This window comes from Corylus avellana, chromosome 3, assembly GCF_965113065.1.
Source record: "Corylus avellana chromosome 3, dhCorAvel1.hap1.2, whole genome shotgun sequence".
NCBI classification, from domain to species: domain Eukaryota; kingdom Viridiplantae; phylum Streptophyta; class Magnoliopsida; order Fagales; family Betulaceae; genus Corylus; species Corylus avellana.
Window position 1 is genome coordinate 36,857,175 of NC_142492.1, and position 20,232 is coordinate 36,877,406.

A 20,232-nucleotide genomic window follows, 5' to 3' on the forward strand; every position below is an offset into this window, starting at 1 on the left:
ACTTTTCTGTGTTTTTCTTTAATGAGATGAGAAAAAAAAAAAAAAAAACCAAAGTACGCAACAGTGGTTGGTTTTGCAAGACATCATTGACATACATACGAGTGTAGATAAAGAATATTATCGGGAGATTGGGTATCATTTTGCTTGCTTTGCGGCTGAATAACGTGGGTATCATCTGCATCACCGCTGGTTAATTGTTGATGTTGGCAGTTGATTGCGTCTAGGTTTTAAACTATCGAAATTTGGGAGCGGTTTGGAAAGTATATTTGCTTGGTTAAAATATCTGCACTGTTTTTTCCTGGAGTCACGGAATTTATAGGCCGGATTAAAATGTGTATATAAAATTTGGATCATCTAAAAGAAGAGAGCCCTTCCTGTAAAGTGGGAGGGCAAAATTATCCAAAAAAATGTAAAATTACAATTTTGCTCTCCCACTTTAAAGGACCGGCTCTTTTCCAGTTCCATGTATATAAGATTTTGGACACCTTTTACTTGAAGAAGTTTGTAACAAAGATTTTTAATTTTTGTATGAAAATTGATGTAATTTGGTTGTTTTACATGTGTTTGTGGAATTGTGTGAAAGAAATTGGTGATAAGGGTGTCTAATTCATCTCCAAAGAAAGTAAGAAGGGAAAATTTGAGTATTATTCTTCAAAGATCCCTTCTACAATACAATTTTCAGAAATTTATAGAATCGAACTAAAATCAATCTACTGAAATGGGCATAACTACTCAACTATTGAAATGGCCGAATGGATAGAAAATGGGCTACAATCGTTCAGCCCAACTACCCCCGCATTAGACAAAATCTTTTATTGTTTTACCTTTTTCTTTGCTGTCAAACAGGATTTGGGTTATCAGAAACTTGAGACATTAGCCGTCAAAGGCGCCATCGCGTACTTTCACCCCACCGTGGCCATCCTCATTTAGAACAGAAATATTCATGCACCGTGACCGTGTTATGTTGGGACCAAAGTCTCAGGCTATCCCCCATTTCCCCAATCCAATAGAATTGCAGCACGTATATGACCAACCACTTACATCTGGGTTTCACCAAGTGTAGCTGGACATTTCACAGGGACTGCACCAGAAGCGAACCAAACTTTCTACTGCTTGACAGTCCGGCCAGAGCAATATTTATTTACGGGGCCAACTTTTTTTGGGTTACCCAAAACATGAAGTCACCAAGTCACTTGCTGGAGCGCCAGGCTAGGTTGTAGAATATGATTACGAGCTAAGATTTGGAGCAAGGTTCTAAAATGCAGAGCTTATATTTAACCTAGGCTGCCTTGTTTAGTGATATGAGACTTACATTTGCAAACTATCGGTCGATGATGCTAAAAACACATGCCTCAATATGTTTTTGATGCTTTATATAAGTTTACTGTTTGTAGCAATGGCAATGGGTCGGATTAGAGACAAGAAGTCTTCCCAAGCCCAAACCCATTCCGTTAAAATTCTAAAAGTTCTTTTCAAATCCATCCCACCTATGTTCAGCCTAAAACACAAACTCTAGCTATCGGGTTCCAAAAATTTAAGCTCAAACCTAGCTATCCCTATCTGATTTTGCCTCTATGCGGTTCTAACTTCTAATGTTTTTCAATATTCTGCCTGTTTGTCAAACGCTTGCCTCCAGAAGTAGGTTGATAATATAATGTAAGCACTCAGCAGCACCCCTTGTAGCTGGAGTACTTCTGCTATGCAGCTTTACAGGAGTAACTTATGGGTGCAGGCATTGTACCCTAACAGAATATCCCGTAAACGAGAACATACAAATTATAAAATTGTAAGGATGTCTCATATATTGGTAGAGAATAGAGACCCCAATACTAACACAGCCCTTTAACTTTAATAGGAAAATTTGTCTACGATGTTCCACAAGGAGACTGGATGACATTCACCTTATTAAGACATGTTTATAAAAAAAATTGTCCCCGCAACTAACAATAAATTGGGAAAAAAAGAAAAGCAAAAACAAAACAAAACAAAACTTAAGCAAGTTTGTGCTGTCACTTTTGTTTGCTCTCATACACTAGAAGCGACCAGTGGTGCCTATAATTTAACTGGTCTTATGCTGCTTGAATTGATATATCTTTTAAATTACCTCAGACCACCATCATATTCATCGCCGGCCACCAGCCTTTCTAACAGGAGCTGTATCCTCATCGTCTGACTGGATATCTCCGTACTGCCACATTCCCCGCCTAGCAGTGCGCGCTTCTTCCTGGAACTTCTCCAAATTATCGAGTGCCAACTGTCTTTCCTTGTTGTCCCACCTCTTCCTCTTTTCTAGTATAGCAAGTCCTTCCTGTAAATTCAGAAAAGCCATAAGCAGTGTAGCTAAGCATTCTATTTCTAATCAATTGAATGACTGCCTCAAAATGGGTAGAAATGCTGAGCCCTCAAAAGAATAGACAAATAAAGAATTAAAGCTTGAGAAGACTTGTCCTTGTCTGGGCTGTTGAATAAACCAAAGTCAAAAGAAAAAAAATATATATATATATGGTGAATAGTAGAAAGCTTGTTCATAATTTCAGGTTGCAAATAGAAGGTAAATCATAAAAAGGCTCTCTGCAAAACAAGGCTTCACCAAGCTACGTGGTTATGTTTCTCATTTTTAGATGGTAATTGGGTAGCTCAGGTGACAAACTGTAAGTATTAATTTCTTCATTGTGTAGTTCCCATGAAAATGGTGAAATTTACATTTGCAGAACAAAAGGTGAGATATGTCAGTTCAATTAATTGCACGTTTCTGAAATGAAGATAAATACTGTCAAGAGTGGATCTTCACATGAAAAACAAGGCAACGAAGTGAGATATTATGTAAACCTGAAGCATGGCAGCATTTATACTAATCTCAGCATCCACAGCGACAAGAGTTACAATAAGAATTGTCCCAGTTCCCTGTCCTTTGACTTTTCCTCCAGACGCGTCCCTTTCCTCAACCTTGGCCCTGAACTCTTTCGAACTGTTCAATGTGTGCTCACTCAGATACTCAGCTGATTCTTGACCAAAATCCTCCTCCAAGCTCGGAACCTTTATGTATGCAAGGCTACATAGTTGAGCAATACCAGGTGCAGAAGACACTGAAGGATCAAGAGGCCGTAACTGACTGTAAGAAACAACCTCTTGATTCCCGTAATCAATGTAGAACACTTCGAACTTGTCTTTTGGGGATTCCACGCCTCCTCGAGGTGCATTGACAATCTTTACAAGTTGAAAAGAAATGATTAAGAACAAAGAAAGGCATATAAATCATATACTGAAATGTATTTCAGCAGAAAGGGATAAAAAAAGAAAAGAGAGGCGCAAGCATTAAGAAGGCAAGTTTTTATAACAAAATAAATAAAAAAGAAAATGACCAGGTTGCAGGTCGTTGGTCTAACCACTGGACCGACTGCAGCCGAAATATGACATTTTTAAATCATAAATAGTACATTATTAATTCCTTATGATAGAATACGATTATAAATACTACATCAGAGGCACTTATGAATATCAAAGAGAATACTGTTGACTTCATCTATCAGTATTTTTTGAAAGTTTTATTTGACATATTCTTTCATATTCTGAACTTAGCATTACTTAAGTTCATACATTTATGACTTTATGTTAGTTATACTTTTTAATTTACAACTCATAATCAGTTTACAACAGGTACTGTGTCCCCGCCCCCACTACTAAGTAAATATATTACATTGTTGAGATTTCAACTGGACCAAAAGATCCCTTATATTTAGTAATCTAAACTTTTGAAGTTTGCAACAGGTAATTGTGTGGGAATTCTACTGGCAGTGACAAAAACAGTTTAATACTGAAAAAAAAAAGAAGAAAAAAAAAGATGATGTTAGAGATTAGCTATTATGTGTAGTATCTTAAATACGTTTCCTAAAACATTTTCATAAAGCATCTTGAAAACATGCATTCCATACAGATTGCCTGCAACCCAGTCTTGCATCCCTGTGGCAGTTTCATCCAGATTGCCTGGAGAAGCCAAGTGCTGAAATACTTGAACAGTAATCACTATACATGGGCAAAATAGACATGTGGCTCCTAATGTTAAGCAAGTAGTTTAGAGAGAGACAGAGAAAGAGGACGGTGACCCACCATTGCTCGGTTCCAGGAACTGTCAGCACTAAACTGAGCAAGGACTATGTCACCCTTTTTAGGATTAAATGCACCAACTACGGGAGCTTCTTGAAGACTTAAAGAAGCAAGCTGTTGCTGAATCAAGGCTACTTTTTGATCCCCCACTGTCTGGACATAAAATTTACCACCACCCAAGACTTCCGTAACCATTACCTGAAAATTAATAACAACGGGACAAGTCATTCACCATTGTACAACACATGAAAAGGCTATTACTTGATGCACTCGTATTGCAAGCACCTTCAGCACTTCTTTCTGTTTGCTTTCAACAGCTGCACCATTGGACACTTCCTCCCCTTCAACATATTTCTCCCAAATCTGAAAGATTACATCCATTTAGCATTATTGACAGAGGAAGAATAGTGGCCTTATAGTGCAGGTTCTACTTCTTACTTTCAGTTTTTGCCTTTTGGCAGATTTCTCAGCTTGTTCAAGAAGGTTAATGTCCGGGATCCTGTCACCGCCAAAGGAAGTCTGAAGTTTTGCTAGGCCAGCCTCAAGAAGCGAAATTGCCAGATTTGTCTTTGACTCCCACATGGATCCCAGGAAAGTTCCAGTTCTATCAACAGTTTCGACCTCAATCTGCATAAAAGATACAGATTTATCAGCGCAAGGAAAGCAACCAAGAGGCAAATTACCCAGTTCTAAGGGGTAGGGGAATACCTCAACATCTCTTTGCATTATCTTTCTTCTCATCAGTGCAATAGCTTCTTCTGAATAGGGCTCATCACGACCAGGACATCTGACACCAGAGAATGAGAAGGCAATGCTGCATGTTTCCTTGGGAATCAACAACTTAAATCGATGACCACTGAGGACATATTCCACAACGGCAGGAATTCTCCTACTCCGTTGCAGGAACGGCAAAAAATCTCTAGCTTTCTTGGCTGATGCCTAAGTGATACACATAAAATACAGAAACAAAAAAAATTTGTCAGCTGGTGATTGTAGTGAGAAAATAATTTAGCATAATGGCAACATTCTTACCGTAAGCAGGTCTGTTATGTGCATGACTGGAGGATCCTTGGCTGAATGAATACCTTTCTTCCCAGCAATGGCACGGGATTCAGCAGCAAGGAGGGCATCATAATAGTTTGATCTCTCCTCAAAATCTCGATGCCTAATAACTGTGCCAAAGCCACGAGCAACCAGAAGCTCAGCAATATTCACCCCAGGCTGGCTGCCAGGACTAGGTGGAGCAGGTGAGGGGGTATCATCACCCTCAACCTTAATGGGAGACAATAGGAAAACTGAACCAAAATCCATTACTCTGGAATCTGCAGTCCCACTAGCAGCTGCAGATCCATCTGCCGTGCTAACTTTCCTAGCATACTCCATTTGAATGTTCACCTGGGAAAAAAAAACAGTAGAGTCGATTATAAAATCAAAATCTTCATTACCATAAGAAATAAGGTATAACAATGACTGTTCATACTTGTCGGCCAATAAGTCGTGTCCTCAAAAACTCCCTTGCTTCACGGGCATAGGGAGCCGGCTTTTCATCTCTGCGAGGATTGCCGATTTTCGGACACCTAATACTTGACAGATTGACTCGCCGCTCTGCTAATGGACTTCCATACGGGACAGAATCATCAGCCACAATAATGCAGTCCCCACTTACAACCTCCACCACCTGGAAAAGCAAAATGCTGTTTAGCATAAATTTATGACATCGAGAATAAATAAATTGAGATAAGCATAGCTTGGACTAACTACTACCTTTCCTGTGAAATTTTGGTCATGGATTGCCTTTGAATTTGTAGCTGGAGGTATATAGTTTGTCCAGATCCTCAACCTGGATTTCTTGGCTTGAAGATCTGCAGCCTTCAGCTGCCGCTTGGCATCTTCTTCCATCATATTTGCACTCCATTCAACAAACTTAGCTAAACCCTAGAGAGAGACACAGAGGATATTTTTTATTATTGGCAGTGCAAACACTAATCCTTTTAAATGGCCTTATTAGCAGCTGTCAGGTAGAGACATCTACCACATAAATAAACTCAGGGCATAAAATAACTCACATGAACACAAAAGACACCACACGTTTTCAAAAGATAAAAAAGGCAGTATAGACAAACATCATAGCAATAAACATGGAGCACATTCATAACAAGCCTCATAATCGCAACCAGAAGCACTTCCAAACAACAAATCAAAATTAGAAGTTTCAAAGTAAAAAGGACGTGACAGATAGTATTCAATATAAAATTATTTCCATTTCCATATGGTCCAGTTTAAGGCCACAGTTTAAGCCTCATCTTTCTCTACCTTCAACACCACCAAACAACTTATCAAATATAGCATGAAAACAAGAAGGTTTTCTGTAAGACTTCAACGTCTGATACTTCTTTGCAGATTATGTTTGGTTCCATAATATCTCCTTTAGAAGCCTTGCTCTATATAACTATGAATCTCTTGGCTATAGTAACTGTTACAAGCAAAGCCACACAAGAAGCAACACTAAAGACCTAAAGTGTAGCAAGAAACATTAGAATCATTACTCAAATACTAAAATTTTAATAATCATACATATTTGTAGTAATAGCACAACAAAATGTAGACACATACGTTTTCGATAAGCTCCAATGCCAGGTCTTTTGCAGAGTCTCCATCAGGATAATATACTGACCCAATCAAATTGCTGAATTTGTCAACGCCTTCCAGGACAATACGAACCTATACATCCATCTTGATTTTAGACAACTTCAAAAGAAAAAGGAAAGGGCAATATGCAAGATAACTTATAGCAGCAATTTACATACATCTCTATTTAAAACACGAAGCTCAGTAAAATATTTGGCTTCAACACCAAATGGATCAGGAGAAACTTCAGCAGATGATGCTGCTGAGACTGCAAGCCTCTGTGCAGATGTTAGAGGGGCTCGAGATTCAACAGAAGCATCTCCATTTCGTTCTTCAGCATTCCCTTCTGTTTCAACAGCACTTTCAATTACAGCTCTTCTTCCCATAGATGGGGCCTAATATCAAACAGAGAACATGATTACATAAGCAGGAAGCATTGACACCAGCAAATTTTTTTATGAAAAGTAAACACCAGCAAAAATTTTCATGCGGACAGATGCTAATCGCAGCATAAAATGCATACCTGAATTCCTGCAACGAACACTTGGACAAACTGAAACTCTGGAAGCAGATAGACCCGGATGGTACTACCATCACGAACTTGCTCAACAATACCTTGCATGGGCCTGCCTTTGTTTGCAGCTAAGATACCCATGGCATCAAAGGTGCTAGGATCACCAATAGCAGAAGGCGGTAGTTTCCTGATGGCTGCCTCAGCAGCACCTGAAACCTGCAATCAGGAATAGAAGTAATGTGTATTAATAACTTATCAAAAAAAAAGAAGTAACGTGTATTAATTAATCTGTTTCACAACAATTTTTCATCAGATCTCCTTAAATAAGACAACTGCACATGCCATGCAGATGATTCTCACTCTAATCCCTGGCTTTATTTATTAAAGCTGATGGTAAGAAGGATTTTCTCCAAGACAGTGGTAGAAGATGATATAAGAAATTATGAAGTACCCTTTGATTTTGATAAAAAAAAAAAAAATCTCATCGCTAATTACCTAATACAGTTAAGAGATATTTAATGTCATTCCAATTGGGTTCAAATCAAATACCAATAGCAACAACACAAGGGTAAACCAAGTGCACCCACCAATCGCCAGACCAATCCCATACATACATACATACATTATGACTCATTCGAGGTAAAATATTAATTTATCTATACAACATTTCTTATTTTTCCTCAATGCTCTGCTTTTATCATCATGGTCCAAATAATTAACAAAGTTGTCATCTTGATGACACCACAAAATCCCAAGATGCTTTTCCCACTACGCCAGTACAGTCATACTTATACCCGAGAAGAAGACCAATAATTCAGGGGAGGACATAAGGGAGACCTCTGGATAATTAAAAACAATAGATAAAGAATAGAGAACATAAGGAAGCAATTTAAACCTTGCTCCAGCGACCAAGACCTTGTTGCTTAGCTTGCTCTTCCAAACGTAGCAGTTCTTGAAGGAAAGGACTCGCTTCTCCCTTCTGTTGACCCTGCTCCCTAACCTGCAGAAACAAGATTCAGCTAATGCCCGTACAGAGAAATCAAAAGTCACTTCTTAGAAGTATCCATCTATAGAAACAAAAAGAATAAACCTTTGCCCAGCCTTCAGAAACCACCAGCAAAGCAACATTTTTGTCACCAAGGAAAACAGAGCCGAATTCCCTCCCTATGGATGGTACAGTGTAGTCAACACGGAAGGTTATTTCCTGTAGCGAAAAATATAATGAGTTAGATGTAACATGCTTATTGACGAACCTATTTTGATCTCGCCAAAGATATGTGAAATAATTTGAAAAGGCACCTTTCCTATGCAGAGGTTCCGCAAGTACTCTCTGCTGTCCCAAGCAAATGGCTCATCAACACTACCTCTACGGGCCTAGAGGTAGGGAAGACATAGCATTCAAAATCATGTAGTGAAAATAGTGTTAAACAAACCGGAATATAAGTACCCAAAAAAAAAAAATTCACATGAATATTATAACAAGGTTCTTGTCACCAATAACTATAATCACAAGCATGATAACAATCATCTTAATACTTTTTGCAATCAACAAAACTAGTCAAGGAGGAGAAAAGAATCAAGAAAAACTAGGTCATGGAAAATTGGAAAAGAGACCGATTATCAACAAAATGTTCGATTTCTACAAAGAAAAAATGCAGAATATGACAGGGATGATTAAAATCCCAAGTTGGTTAAAAATCATCACCATGCAAATGAAACAAATTCATCAACATGAGAGTGATAAAGCCGAGTAGAAGGAAACAACAAAATACTTAAAGCAGACCAGGAAACAAGAAAATAATACATAAAAATAAAATAAAAATAAAAATAAAAATAAAAATAAAAAAAGAAAAAAAAGGTACCAGTCTTGGAGCAATAAGAGATGCCAAAGTAAGGCTCTTCTCAGGTGGGGGTCCAGGCCTGTTGGCGGTCATGGCCATAATCACCAAGCAGTCCCCTGAAGGAACAGCTTTCACTTTTCCTCTGTACCAACCTGAAGCTGTTGATGACGCCATCTCAACAGCTATTACCTACAACCAAATTAAATAGATTGAGATAGTGGAAGCTCAATCGAATTGCATAACATTAATTTTTAGACAAATTGAAATCTACGAGACACAAAATGCTTTAAACGGTCGGGATTTTACGTGTGTGTATATATAGAAGGCAATCATAAAGAATCAAAACCAGACGAAAAAAAAAAACCTCGAACTGCATGCGATTGAATTTAGAAATCATTGAGATCCATAACATTGACTGCACTAGTAATTGTACAAAATGAGCACATGCATCGATAAAGCATTGAAAGATTGATCACAGAAAGCGCAAGAAACAGGTGGATCCGTCATTTGAACAAGCCAAATCAACCGAGAAGACAAACATCTTAATTATTAAAAAAAAAAAGAAAAAGAAAAAGAAAAAGAAAAAAGAGAGAGAAAGAATAGGTAAGAAGGTGCATGCAAATCTGTTAATGATCAAAAACATAGAGACATGGAGATTAATGACGTGTAGCAAGCCATACCTTGATCAGATCAGACAGAGACGAAGTCCCAACGATTCTGCTTTGGATCTATCGAAATAACAAAATTTCAAATCTATTAAAACACAATTGGTTTGATTTCAATTTAACTATAATAAAATGCAAGAGATCTGTAATGGGAGATGCTGTTTTGAAGACGAGCGGCGGATCAACACAAAACCGAACACAGCACAGGCACAGCAGAGCGAAGAGAAAAAAAAAAACCAAGAGGGAGAGAGATCGCGAAATGTGCTATAAGAGGCATATATAAACGATAAGCTGAACGTGTACCCTCCTTTTTGGGGTAAAATTACCGAAAATACCATAACATGGATAAAGCCCTCCAAAATCCTCAGAAAAGTGACATCATTCTTTTTTTTCTTTTTCCTTTTTTTCTTTTATAAGTTTTCCCCTTTTTGTTATACAAAACTGTCTGTTTAATTATTTTTTATTTTTTCTTTGCTTTCTGTCTGTCTATTTTTGTGCGTCTGAACTCGCTTTTTGAGAGCGATATTAGCCTTATACAGAAAGTAAACGGTCCAGTTTAATGACTCATTTTCGCGTCTTCAAGTATCAAGAGTGGGAATGATCCTCCCTTGTAACCTTTTCCCGCATTTGATTAAAAAAAAAAAAAAAAAAAAGTATGAAAACGGGATTAATTGGACTGCCTCCTCTCCATGACTCCGTTGCATTCATTATTTACCAAAATTATATGAAAAACTTATGAAAAAATAAGTTATATGAAGATCTTTATGGATATGATTTTTTTTTTAATTTTTTCTATGTCTGCATAATAAAAAGGAGAAAGAGAAAGAAGAATCGAACTAATGAGTTCCATTTTATGAGAGATTGAGCTATCAAATCTACTAAACTATTATATTCTTGCTTAATTTTATTTTTATTTTTTCTTTCTGCACAAAATTTGCCAATAGAAACATGTTTCTAAGCTTCGAGACCAAACAGATAAAGACGCGCGACATATAACTAAGCTTTGAGACCCAAACCAAACAATAAAAAACACACGACATATATCTAAGCTTTGAGTTTCAGTATAAATTGAGGTTGACCATTAGGCCGAAGAATATATTCAGCTTTATTGGTTGACGGGTAACAAATTTTTTCAAGAAAATGTAAAAGAGTGCTACCTATATTATGACATCAGCATCTTTAACGTAAATGCCATAATTACTTCCATTTTGAAACATGGTGACCTCACACATATATATTTAGGAGTATTGCTTGTATAAATTCAAACTCGAATTCGATTTGTTTAATAAATGAGTCGTTCGTGAACACAAAATTATGGTCAATTATTAAATGAAATATATCCGTATAATAAATTCGGCTCAACTCATATAACTTTATTTTTATTATTTTTTATAGTATTATTTTAAATTTGTAATTATAACATCTTAAGTAAAGATGAATTTTCTTCCTAATATAATAAATATACTTTGAATAATTGTTATTGTGAGCTTTGATTTAGATATATGTATGTTTGTGTGCACATGAATGTGATTGGTTTAACTCGACTCAATTACAACCTTAGTTGAAACTTATGCGTCAGCATTCTAAGATAATTATGGGATAAAAATGTGATATATAGCATTACTCTAAATTGAGGATGCACTTCCATTACCTTAATTTATCTTTTCCTTGAGATAGTATTTCTATTATTTGAGAGCGAAAAATATGACTCATTGATATCCTGTACTGAATATTGTTAGACAGTGAGTTTGTTAGGAAGTATTATCTGTTAGGTTATTCCGTTCATTAGTGTTTTAGTTTTACTTCTTGTTCAGTTTATTAGTTGTTTTATTATTTTACTATTGTTGTGTAAGTAGGACTCTTAGTGTCATTAACAATAGGTTTAATTTTGTTAGTAGTTGATTTATAGTCCACATTAAAGTCTGTTTCATTGTTATTTTGTTATTTAATTTTCTCATGAGACTCTTTCATTGTATTTTGTTATTTAAGTACTACATTGCTATGAAATAGAATCAATAAGTAAATTATTCAAACCTTATCTTTATAGGAGTAGAAAGATTCCTTGAAAATCCATTCTACCTTATCAGTTCTCATCTCGCACTCAAATCTTGAACACAAGAAGATTATGACCACATAAAATATCAACGTCTTGTCCCAAGCGCGCAACAATAACTAATAAGATTAATTATTACCCTCTCGAAGATGGCACTACTTAATGGAACTTGATCCACCATGTCAATCACATAACTGGTGGAACAAGTACTGGAGCTGCAGGTAAGGGACCTTCAAGGATGCAATTGTCTAGTACTAGGAGGGTAGGCAACTCCAGGTGGATTTCAAATCTAGTCGTTTGGCCCAAGATCATTAATAGGTGGGCGTTGTTTATGGTGATCAGTAACTGATTGGTATGCCATTGCCAGCGCTAGAGCCTGCAAGTTGATAGAAAGATGAATCAGCCCAGTTCCTTCATTGTCCATAATAATGGAAACCACTACCAAATAGTTGATCATGATCAAACTTCAGTGCTTCTAGGAGTTACTAGTTGACTTGACATGTAACCAAGTTCATCTAATATCACAGCCTAAAGATGGCCAGATATCAAACAATTTAACTGAGCCTGGCAAGAATAGTTCCAAATATCTAACGTGGTAAGTACTATAGGAAAGGCTCACTGGAAAGAGAGAGAATTACAGATCCTGCTTACAATGTGATCATGATGAGAGGTGCATATTAGCCGGTGGTGATGGTGGTTATCCGTCAGCTGGCACCGGAAGGTGGATTTTCAATCTTCTTAAATCCTGTTGGAACAACAATTACAGGCATACCCACGAGATTTCCCATGCAAACTTTCTCCCAGTCAGTTGCATTGCCAATGATTGCATCAACAGTAAAACTTTCTCTTACTTCTTGGATTAACTTCCCCGTGCTCTTTGTGCCTGTGGATAGCAATAAAAAGCTTCATACTCGCAAAACTCCTAAAACAAGAAACTAGACAATTTCAAATACTACATGCTTATATAAAGCTAAAAGCTCAACACTTCAATGAACCATGAGCTTCTGGTTAGTCCTAATCCCAAGGCACCATTTTGAAAACCTCAGAAGCTGAAAGTCAGAAATTCAAGCCTACTGTGTTCTAAATATGTCTATGACAGCCCGGCAAGATGACACTGAAGACCTAGCAATTGCCGCCTACATTTCATGTAGTAGTTGCTCATATTCATTCAGAGTCTGTTTGAAATTGCGTTAAAGAACTTAAAAAATAGTTTTAGTACCCAAAAAGTTATGCTAAGCAAAAATAAGTCCGCATGGTAAAAAACATAAAAAAAACACCTTGTTGAATTTTTTGCTCTAAAAAAGCTGGAAAAACTTGAAAATGAAACTTTTTATAAAAAAGTTATTTCAAACTTTTTATATAGACAAAAGCTCTATTTCCCGATGCAATCCCGGCCCAAATGGACTCTAAAGAGCCCAACCACAACTACCTTCAGCCTTTGATTTTGCATTTTATAATGTCCCTACTTACAAGGAAGTCCAATATCAACTTTTGAGGAAATCTTAAACCAATGAGGAAACTATTGAAACATGGAGGAAAACTCAATATTCTTAATCGACAGATGATGAATGCAACGTGGTTCAATTTGTTGGAGGCTAACTAACGACTAACAGCTCTTTGCAAGATTTATATAGGCCTCCCAAAAAGCTACTCAACCCAATATGCTAGAGAACTGAAATCTATATATTATTGACCTATTAACATAAGAACTCAAAAAAATGGAAATCATTTGAAGGTTATGCCTTATGGTTAACGGCATACTTTTTTCTTATTATACAACTTGTGACAAAAACTTCTCTAAAATAATTAGTAAACCATTTTAAAACTAAAAGCTCCTATTATTCTAAATGTTATAGAGACCTGAACATAGCCAGCTGCTGGAATCATGCGTGCATGACGTAGCTCAATAGGCCATTGATCTTGAGCTTCATAATCATTGTCCTGCCCCGAGCGCTGCCACTCATCAAAGTGAGCCAACATATCAACGTCCATTGTAAAATTCAGAATACCTTGAATAGAGTTGACTGTATAATTCAGTTTGAAGGGAAGCACATTAACACCCATTGATGCAATAACATGAACAACCTGGAATTGCCATCTTGTGAATCACTTAAAGGGTAAAAAGGAAAATAAACTATAATACAATAGCATCCATGAAGTACGGTCAGTGCCATCCAGCGTGAACCCAACTACAGTAAAACACTTGGGACAACTGACATCCATCTCAGCATCATCAAGATATCCAACGGTAAGGTTGGTGATGTCAACCAAGAATGGGTCATTAAGGGGACTGTCTCTGGACGAGGGATCATCTGGATCCCTACCCCGAATAGCATCCAGAATAATAGTGCAATCTGTGGCGCTTCTACAGAATGGGCCAAGTTTGTCCTGGTAAACAGCCGATATGTAAATTCAACTCATAACTGTACCCCTGTTAAGAAAAACAAAAGGCATACATAAAGAAGATTGAGGTAGTACCAAGCTTTCAGATATGCTTATTACACCAGTTCGACCTACAGTGCCGAATGTGGGGCGCAATGCTGTCACACCACATCAAGTAGCGGGATAGGTTATAGAGCCAGCTATTTCTGAACCAATTGCAAATGGAACCATACCTATGATGAAATGAAATAAATAAATAAATAAATAAAATTCAGTTGATGCAATGCAGACTTCTACTTCCCTTTTTTTCCCCATCCTCCAAACAAATCTACACTACAAGTTCAACCGATAGTTGCAAGGAAAAAACTTTGATAAAGAAGTGCAAGTCTCCTATGCATATATAAAACCACTTATAATGATGAAGAGCACCATGGAGAGGTGTTGAGGCTTGAGCCAAGCAGTCCCCAAAAAGAATAATTGGAAGAAAACAGATGGAGGGAAATGAGAATGTTGAACAGCTCAAAATTTGAACAATACCAGCTGAGGTGCATGCAGCAGGCCCGGCTGATGAACCTGTTGAAAATTCCTCTATGTTCCATGGGTTTCTTGTCCTACCACCATACCAGATGTCATCATATGCCAGAGATACAGAAACAAGCTTTGCAACAAGAACTGCCCCTGCAGCTTTCAACCTATATCGAGCAAGAGTTGCAAGCTTGCAAAATACAACTTTGTTATACTTTGAGCTGCAAGTTTACCCTTCCAAACATGCTTAATACCTCTTGTATACCCAAGCTTCAATGTCAAGAACTTGATCTTTGAAAGTTTTTGAACCCCAAGTTGTTTTAAACTTTGGTACTGAAATTATATCCTTCAACCCGTAAGGAATTCCATGGAGAGGACCTATAGCACAAATTTACATTTAATTTAGGAATGTGTAACCAACAATAAAAACAAAATCATAAAAATAGGCATATTAATGTTTTAAAGTGATTGTGGTTGTTAGAAGAGTTAGGGTTTGAGTCATTAGGGTTTTGGGGGTATTTTAGTCTTTATGGTATTTCCCTAATCCTATATATATAATAGGATGCCTGTATTAGGTTAACATAAGTTGAATAATATAATAGCCTCTACCTTTTGTGTCTGAACCGTTCATATAAACTATAACATGGCATCAGAGCTTGTTTCGATTCTTGGGTAGTTTAGTTTTCAACTTGGTAGCCGCACTGCCCGTGTGGGCTAACCCACACGGGCAGTACCTTCAAAGAGCTCCGTAGAGCTGTTTTGTTCTTGTTCTAGGGTGACCGAAACTCCTTCCGGTGAAAAAAATATATATATATTTTGTTTGTTTTTTATGTTCTATGATGCTGGCCGGATGGTTCTGCGGTGGTTTTCTGTCTTGTCTGAAGTGGCCGGAGTGTTCTGTGGTGGCCGGAAAAGTTGCAGCGGCCATCGGGAAAAAAAAAAAAAAAAAAAATTCCGACGATTTGATGTTTTTGGTATTGAAACGTTACTGTGTGGCCCTCTATTGATTCTGTAGTTGCTGTTGTTGAAGTGGCCGGAGTGTTCTGTCTTCTCCGGCAAGTTCCGACGAGCTCCAGCGATACTCCGGCGAGTCTCCGGCAAAGGTCCGGCGAGCCTCCAGTGACTGTTTCTGTTCTATTTTTCAGTGTTTTTCTTGTGTTTTCAGGTACTGCCGGCCAATTCTTTGTGTTTCCGGCCAGTTTTGAAGCCTCGACAAAGTTCCAGCGTATTTCCAGCGAAGCTCCAGTGAATTTTTTTTTTTTTTTTTTCCAGTATCTGTTTTCCAACGAATCTTGTTGGTTAATCATGTGAAAATTTGTTGTTTGTAATTGATGTATCCGACCGGCCTTGGATTCTCCGGCGAGAACCGATCAAGTGATCGTTGCATCCGACCGGCCTTGGTGTTTTACGGCGAGAACCAATCCCAAGATCGATGTATCCGACCAGCCTTGAATTCTCCGGCGAGAACCGATCAAGTGATCGTCGCATCCGACCGGCCTTGGTGTTTTTCAGCGAGAACCGATCAAATGGTTGTTCAAGTTACCAACGAGTTTTCGACCGACATTGAAGTTTTATTTAATTAACTTGTGTGGTCCAAGCAGTTCCAGCTTGAGGGGGAGTGTTAGAATATGTTTTCTAGTTGTTTTTCGTTTGCTTGTATCTTCCAAGTGGATTCATATGATGTATATGCTCCAGCTTGAGGGGAAGTGTTAGAAGAGTTAGAGTTTGAGTCATTAGGGTTTTGGGGGTATTTTAGTCTTTATGGTATTTCCCTAATCCTATATAATAGGATGCATGTATTAGGTTAAAATAAGTTGAATAATATAATAGCCTCCGCCTTTTGTGTCTAAACCGTTCATACAAACTATAACAGTGGTATTCCACAAGAATCATACCCTGTTCGAAGTATCAAGTTTTTAGAATAACTAGTGATTTAATATAGTATCATAGCAGAAGTCATGAATTTGAACATTGTTTCTGTAATTTGTCTCAATTCAATTAAATATTTCACGTGTTGACTCTTATTTATGAAGAAAAAGTTTGAACTTAAGCTTTAAGGATAGGTAGTGATTTAACATTTTATAAGTTGTTGCTTCTTGGCCACCCTGTTTATAGATACAATATACTTGATCCAAATTACCAAATAGGAAATTGCATACAATTAACTGATATACATATACGAACATGGGTACATGATATTAAATTTCATCTAGGTCAAAGCACAAAGCTAGCTTGAGCCAGAGGTACTTTTGCTAATATATTGAAGGAACCAGCATCCACAGTTTGACACAACAGCAATAGAACATCAAACTGATAGGGCGTGACTTTTAACTTTAATAGACAAGCAAATTCCAGATCTTATGGTAATTGTGCTCTAAGAATAAAAGGGAACCTTTACATTCCATTAAAGTAAAGGAGCTCATCCATGATCTCTACTAACCAACAAAAATAAAAGCCCCTAAGAAATTGTTATTTCATCCTATTAAGATAATACATGATGAATATCTTGGTAAAAGTTGCACTCGAAAGAGATGAAATGAACGGTCTCTATTCAAGCATTTGGGATATTAGACAAGATTATTCTAGCGTGATGATATTTGCTAGATTATGGTTAAAAAATTAGAGCTTTTATGGCGTCTTCATGTTCAGAGTTAAACCATTCTATATAATTACTTTAAAATTTTAAACACTGGAAAATGTGACTGCTACTCTAAGAGTATTATCAATATTAATACTTTAAAAGAGATGTACCCAAATACAGCCCTCGAGCAAGTAACTTATCAGCCTCCTTGGCTTGCTTGTATGCAAGTTCTTCAGTATACGAGACCACAGCTTCAAGAACATTATTGTACCTGGTGTTATTTTCACAACGCATCATTAGACAGATATTTTACACATGATACAAAACATAGGTAATTGGGGTGTTTTTCTCTTCACTACTACCTTTTCAACCTTTGCAAAAAAAAATATGAGTAGGCTCCTCTGAAGTAATTTGTTTTGTCTGAATCAGTTCCCCCAATTCAAGAACCTGATGAACAAGCAATAATTTTTTTAAAATTAGACAAGATGAAGGAAAATAATGAGACACAGATCACGGGGGTGGGGACTAGAGAGAGTGGCACCACAACAGACTTACACTCATGAAGGCAATATCTTCTTCACTTTCTGGTCTCTTAGTGCCAAAGATAGAGGGAGAATTAAATCTTTTGCTTATTCGCTGTGGTTGCTCATTGTCCCACTCAGGATTGAACACCAAAGAAGATGGATTATGCAGTCCTCCATTAACAGAAGCAACTAATTTCCGATTGGCTTTGATTATAGGGATATTAAACTCTTTTGCACCCTTGACTATCTCCAGAATCTAAACTAGATAGAGATATTACATCATTTGGGTTTAAAACTTTCAATTACAACATGGATTACTTAAAATATATAAAGTGACAGAGAAAACACCTGAGTTACAAGTTTGACAAAGTCACATTTTTATTGTTGAAGAAGTTGGCATCAAATAACTCAAATGCACATCTAAGGGATGCAACTTTACTAATCTTTTCCAAACATTCACTGTTGGTCTTACTGCCCTGATCAAAGAACACAAGATAAATGTCTGTATGAAATGTGATAAATTGAGATAGATCAGCTGTACGTTGTCTTAGCATTTAACAGGTGTTACCCTGTTGTAAAGATATCTGAATAAACCTGAACTTTATGACAGAATATTTTCCAGATTTCTTTATAGGTTCTCACCTGCTTTACGTATGTTAGGGTGCAAAAACAAATATCTTTATTTTTTTTTATTATTTATATAAAAAAATAAAAACAATAAGAAATTAAATAGATCTCATCATGGATTCACACCACAATGAGTACTAAAATCATTAGCAATTTCCAGGCTATAAAAGAGCAAGGAAAAAAAGAAGAGCGACAAGGTTTAGCAATCCATCTTGAAACCTAGATGTGGCAAAAATTCAACTAAACTTAGATCAACTAAGTCTTAGTAGAGCAACTTGAAAAAAAAAACTTAGAGCTTCCACCACTTTAAGTCTACAAGATATGTCACTATATGGTACCATAAACACACGTTCATGAAATCATCATGAACACACTTAAGTCATTTCCATTGTTGAGGTGCAACAGTGTTGTTCTACTCAAGTGAACAACTCTTAGAATATGCTTCATGGGGTGCAATTTCGAATGCTATAAAAGGCTTTGGCTTCTCTCATTGGACACAAATTAATTTTCAGATAAGATGGTCAAAGACTTGATCCAACAAATGGTATCAGAGCTAAGATCATAGGTTCGAGTCGTGAGAGTATCATGTTAAGAGAAATTGTTAAGATGCAACAGTGTCGCGCTGCTCACATGAATGGCTCTTAGAACATGCCTTGCGGAGTGCGATTTCAAATGCCATAAAAGCTTTGCCTTCCGAACACCAATTGGTTTTCATATGAGATGGTCAAAGGTCTAATCCAACATCTAAAACATAGTTTAGCAAAATATGGTGGCAAAATACAAGATGCCATGTAAATATTAGATTTTAAGAAATATGCAATCGTCCTAAATGTTGCATTTAGGGATCAAGTTGTGTTGAGCATTGATATAAGACTATATAAGTTAATTCTAACATGATTCATTTAAGTAAATAAATCCTAACTTGCTAATTTCGTGTAATATCAACCTAACCTGCTAATTTCTTATACGATTCATATTAGGTTCATAGTTCTGTAAAAAAATTACGGGTCCTACTTATTTATTAGAATGGAAATTAAAGTTACAAAAGTAGTCATTGACACAAATTAGAGCAAGACATAGACCAATTGCATTGGACTTGGAATCGGATACACTAAAAAAGAAAAAAGAAAAAAGAAGAGAGAGATGCACACAGCTTGTCACCTAAGGATGTCCTCATGAATACCCATTAGTAGAAATTAAGGTAAATTTGTACCTTAAAACAGAAAGGGATAAAAACAGTTACCATATTTGTGGAATTCGGGGCAAAGTCGGGGCAAGTGGAGTTATGGAGCAGGTACCGAGAATGAGATGGAACGGTTGGAGTAGCAGCAAGGCAACAAAGTATAATCTTAAAGAACAAGAAGAAGAGAAACCAGTTAGTGCTGGACCTACGAGTCGAGCCAACTGCTCTGGGAGGACACTTGTCCGGCAGCATGGCATCCTCTTTGTGAGACTTTCTGCAGCTCCTTCTCTCTCTGTGCCTGTCAATCTGCTCTATGGTGCTGTCAGCTGTGGGAGGAAATTCATTCCTTATTAAGAAAGACGCCGGCCAAGCGAAGTTAGCGAACAGTCTGGTCAAAGATTCTGACGAAGACCACCCTGTTCCCACACAATTGACGTGGCAAGCCATCAACGAAACCTAGTGCCAGGTGATTAGGATTAGGCACGGCAATTTCAAATCGACAATTTTAACAATCCAACAACATGCCACATGTATCAAATTATGAAGAATAAAAATTAGTTTCAAATCGGTTTAATAGATTGTTACATGTTTCTTAACACGTAAAA

General features: G+C 37.1%; 2 protein-coding genes across 2 annotated transcripts; both read right to left on the reverse strand.

Annotated features, from left to right (window-relative positions):
• Positions 1 to 1,817: 1,817 nt before the first annotated feature.
• TUDOR1 (TUDOR-SN protein 1) lies at positions 1,818 to 10,001 on the reverse strand. The gene is made up of 17 exons (XM_059588334.2): positions 9,768 to 10,001; positions 9,109 to 9,276; positions 8,546 to 8,620; positions 8,337 to 8,450; positions 8,142 to 8,246; positions 7,256 to 7,462; positions 6,912 to 7,127; positions 6,718 to 6,825; positions 5,869 to 6,039; positions 5,585 to 5,782; positions 5,137 to 5,499; positions 4,813 to 5,043; positions 4,543 to 4,731; positions 4,390 to 4,467; positions 4,108 to 4,302; positions 2,830 to 3,207; positions 1,818 to 2,308 (listed from the first exon to the last, which is right to left on the reverse strand). Exons 2-17 carry the CDS (start codon positions 9,259 to 9,261, stop codon positions 2,123 to 2,125), a joined length of 2,967 nt encoding a protein of 988 aa, XP_059444317.2. The 5' UTR covers positions 9,262 to 9,276; positions 9,768 to 10,001; the 3' UTR covers positions 1,818 to 2,122.
• Positions 10,002 to 12,037: 2,036 nt separating this feature from the next.
• Positions 12,038 to 20,074, reverse strand: LOC132173424 (Amidase family protein). Its single transcript, XM_059584926.2, is given in 15 exon segments — positions 12,038 to 12,181; positions 12,457 to 12,473; positions 12,476 to 12,676; positions 12,679 to 12,688; positions 13,666 to 13,890; positions 14,023 to 14,193; positions 14,284 to 14,420; positions 14,725 to 14,879; positions 14,967 to 15,090; positions 17,464 to 17,564; positions 17,656 to 17,675; positions 17,678 to 17,740; positions 17,849 to 18,073; positions 18,192 to 18,293; positions 19,688 to 20,074. Coding segments are annotated over 15 exon segments (2,082 nt in total).
• Between the last annotated feature and the right edge of the window lie 158 nt (positions 20,075 to 20,232).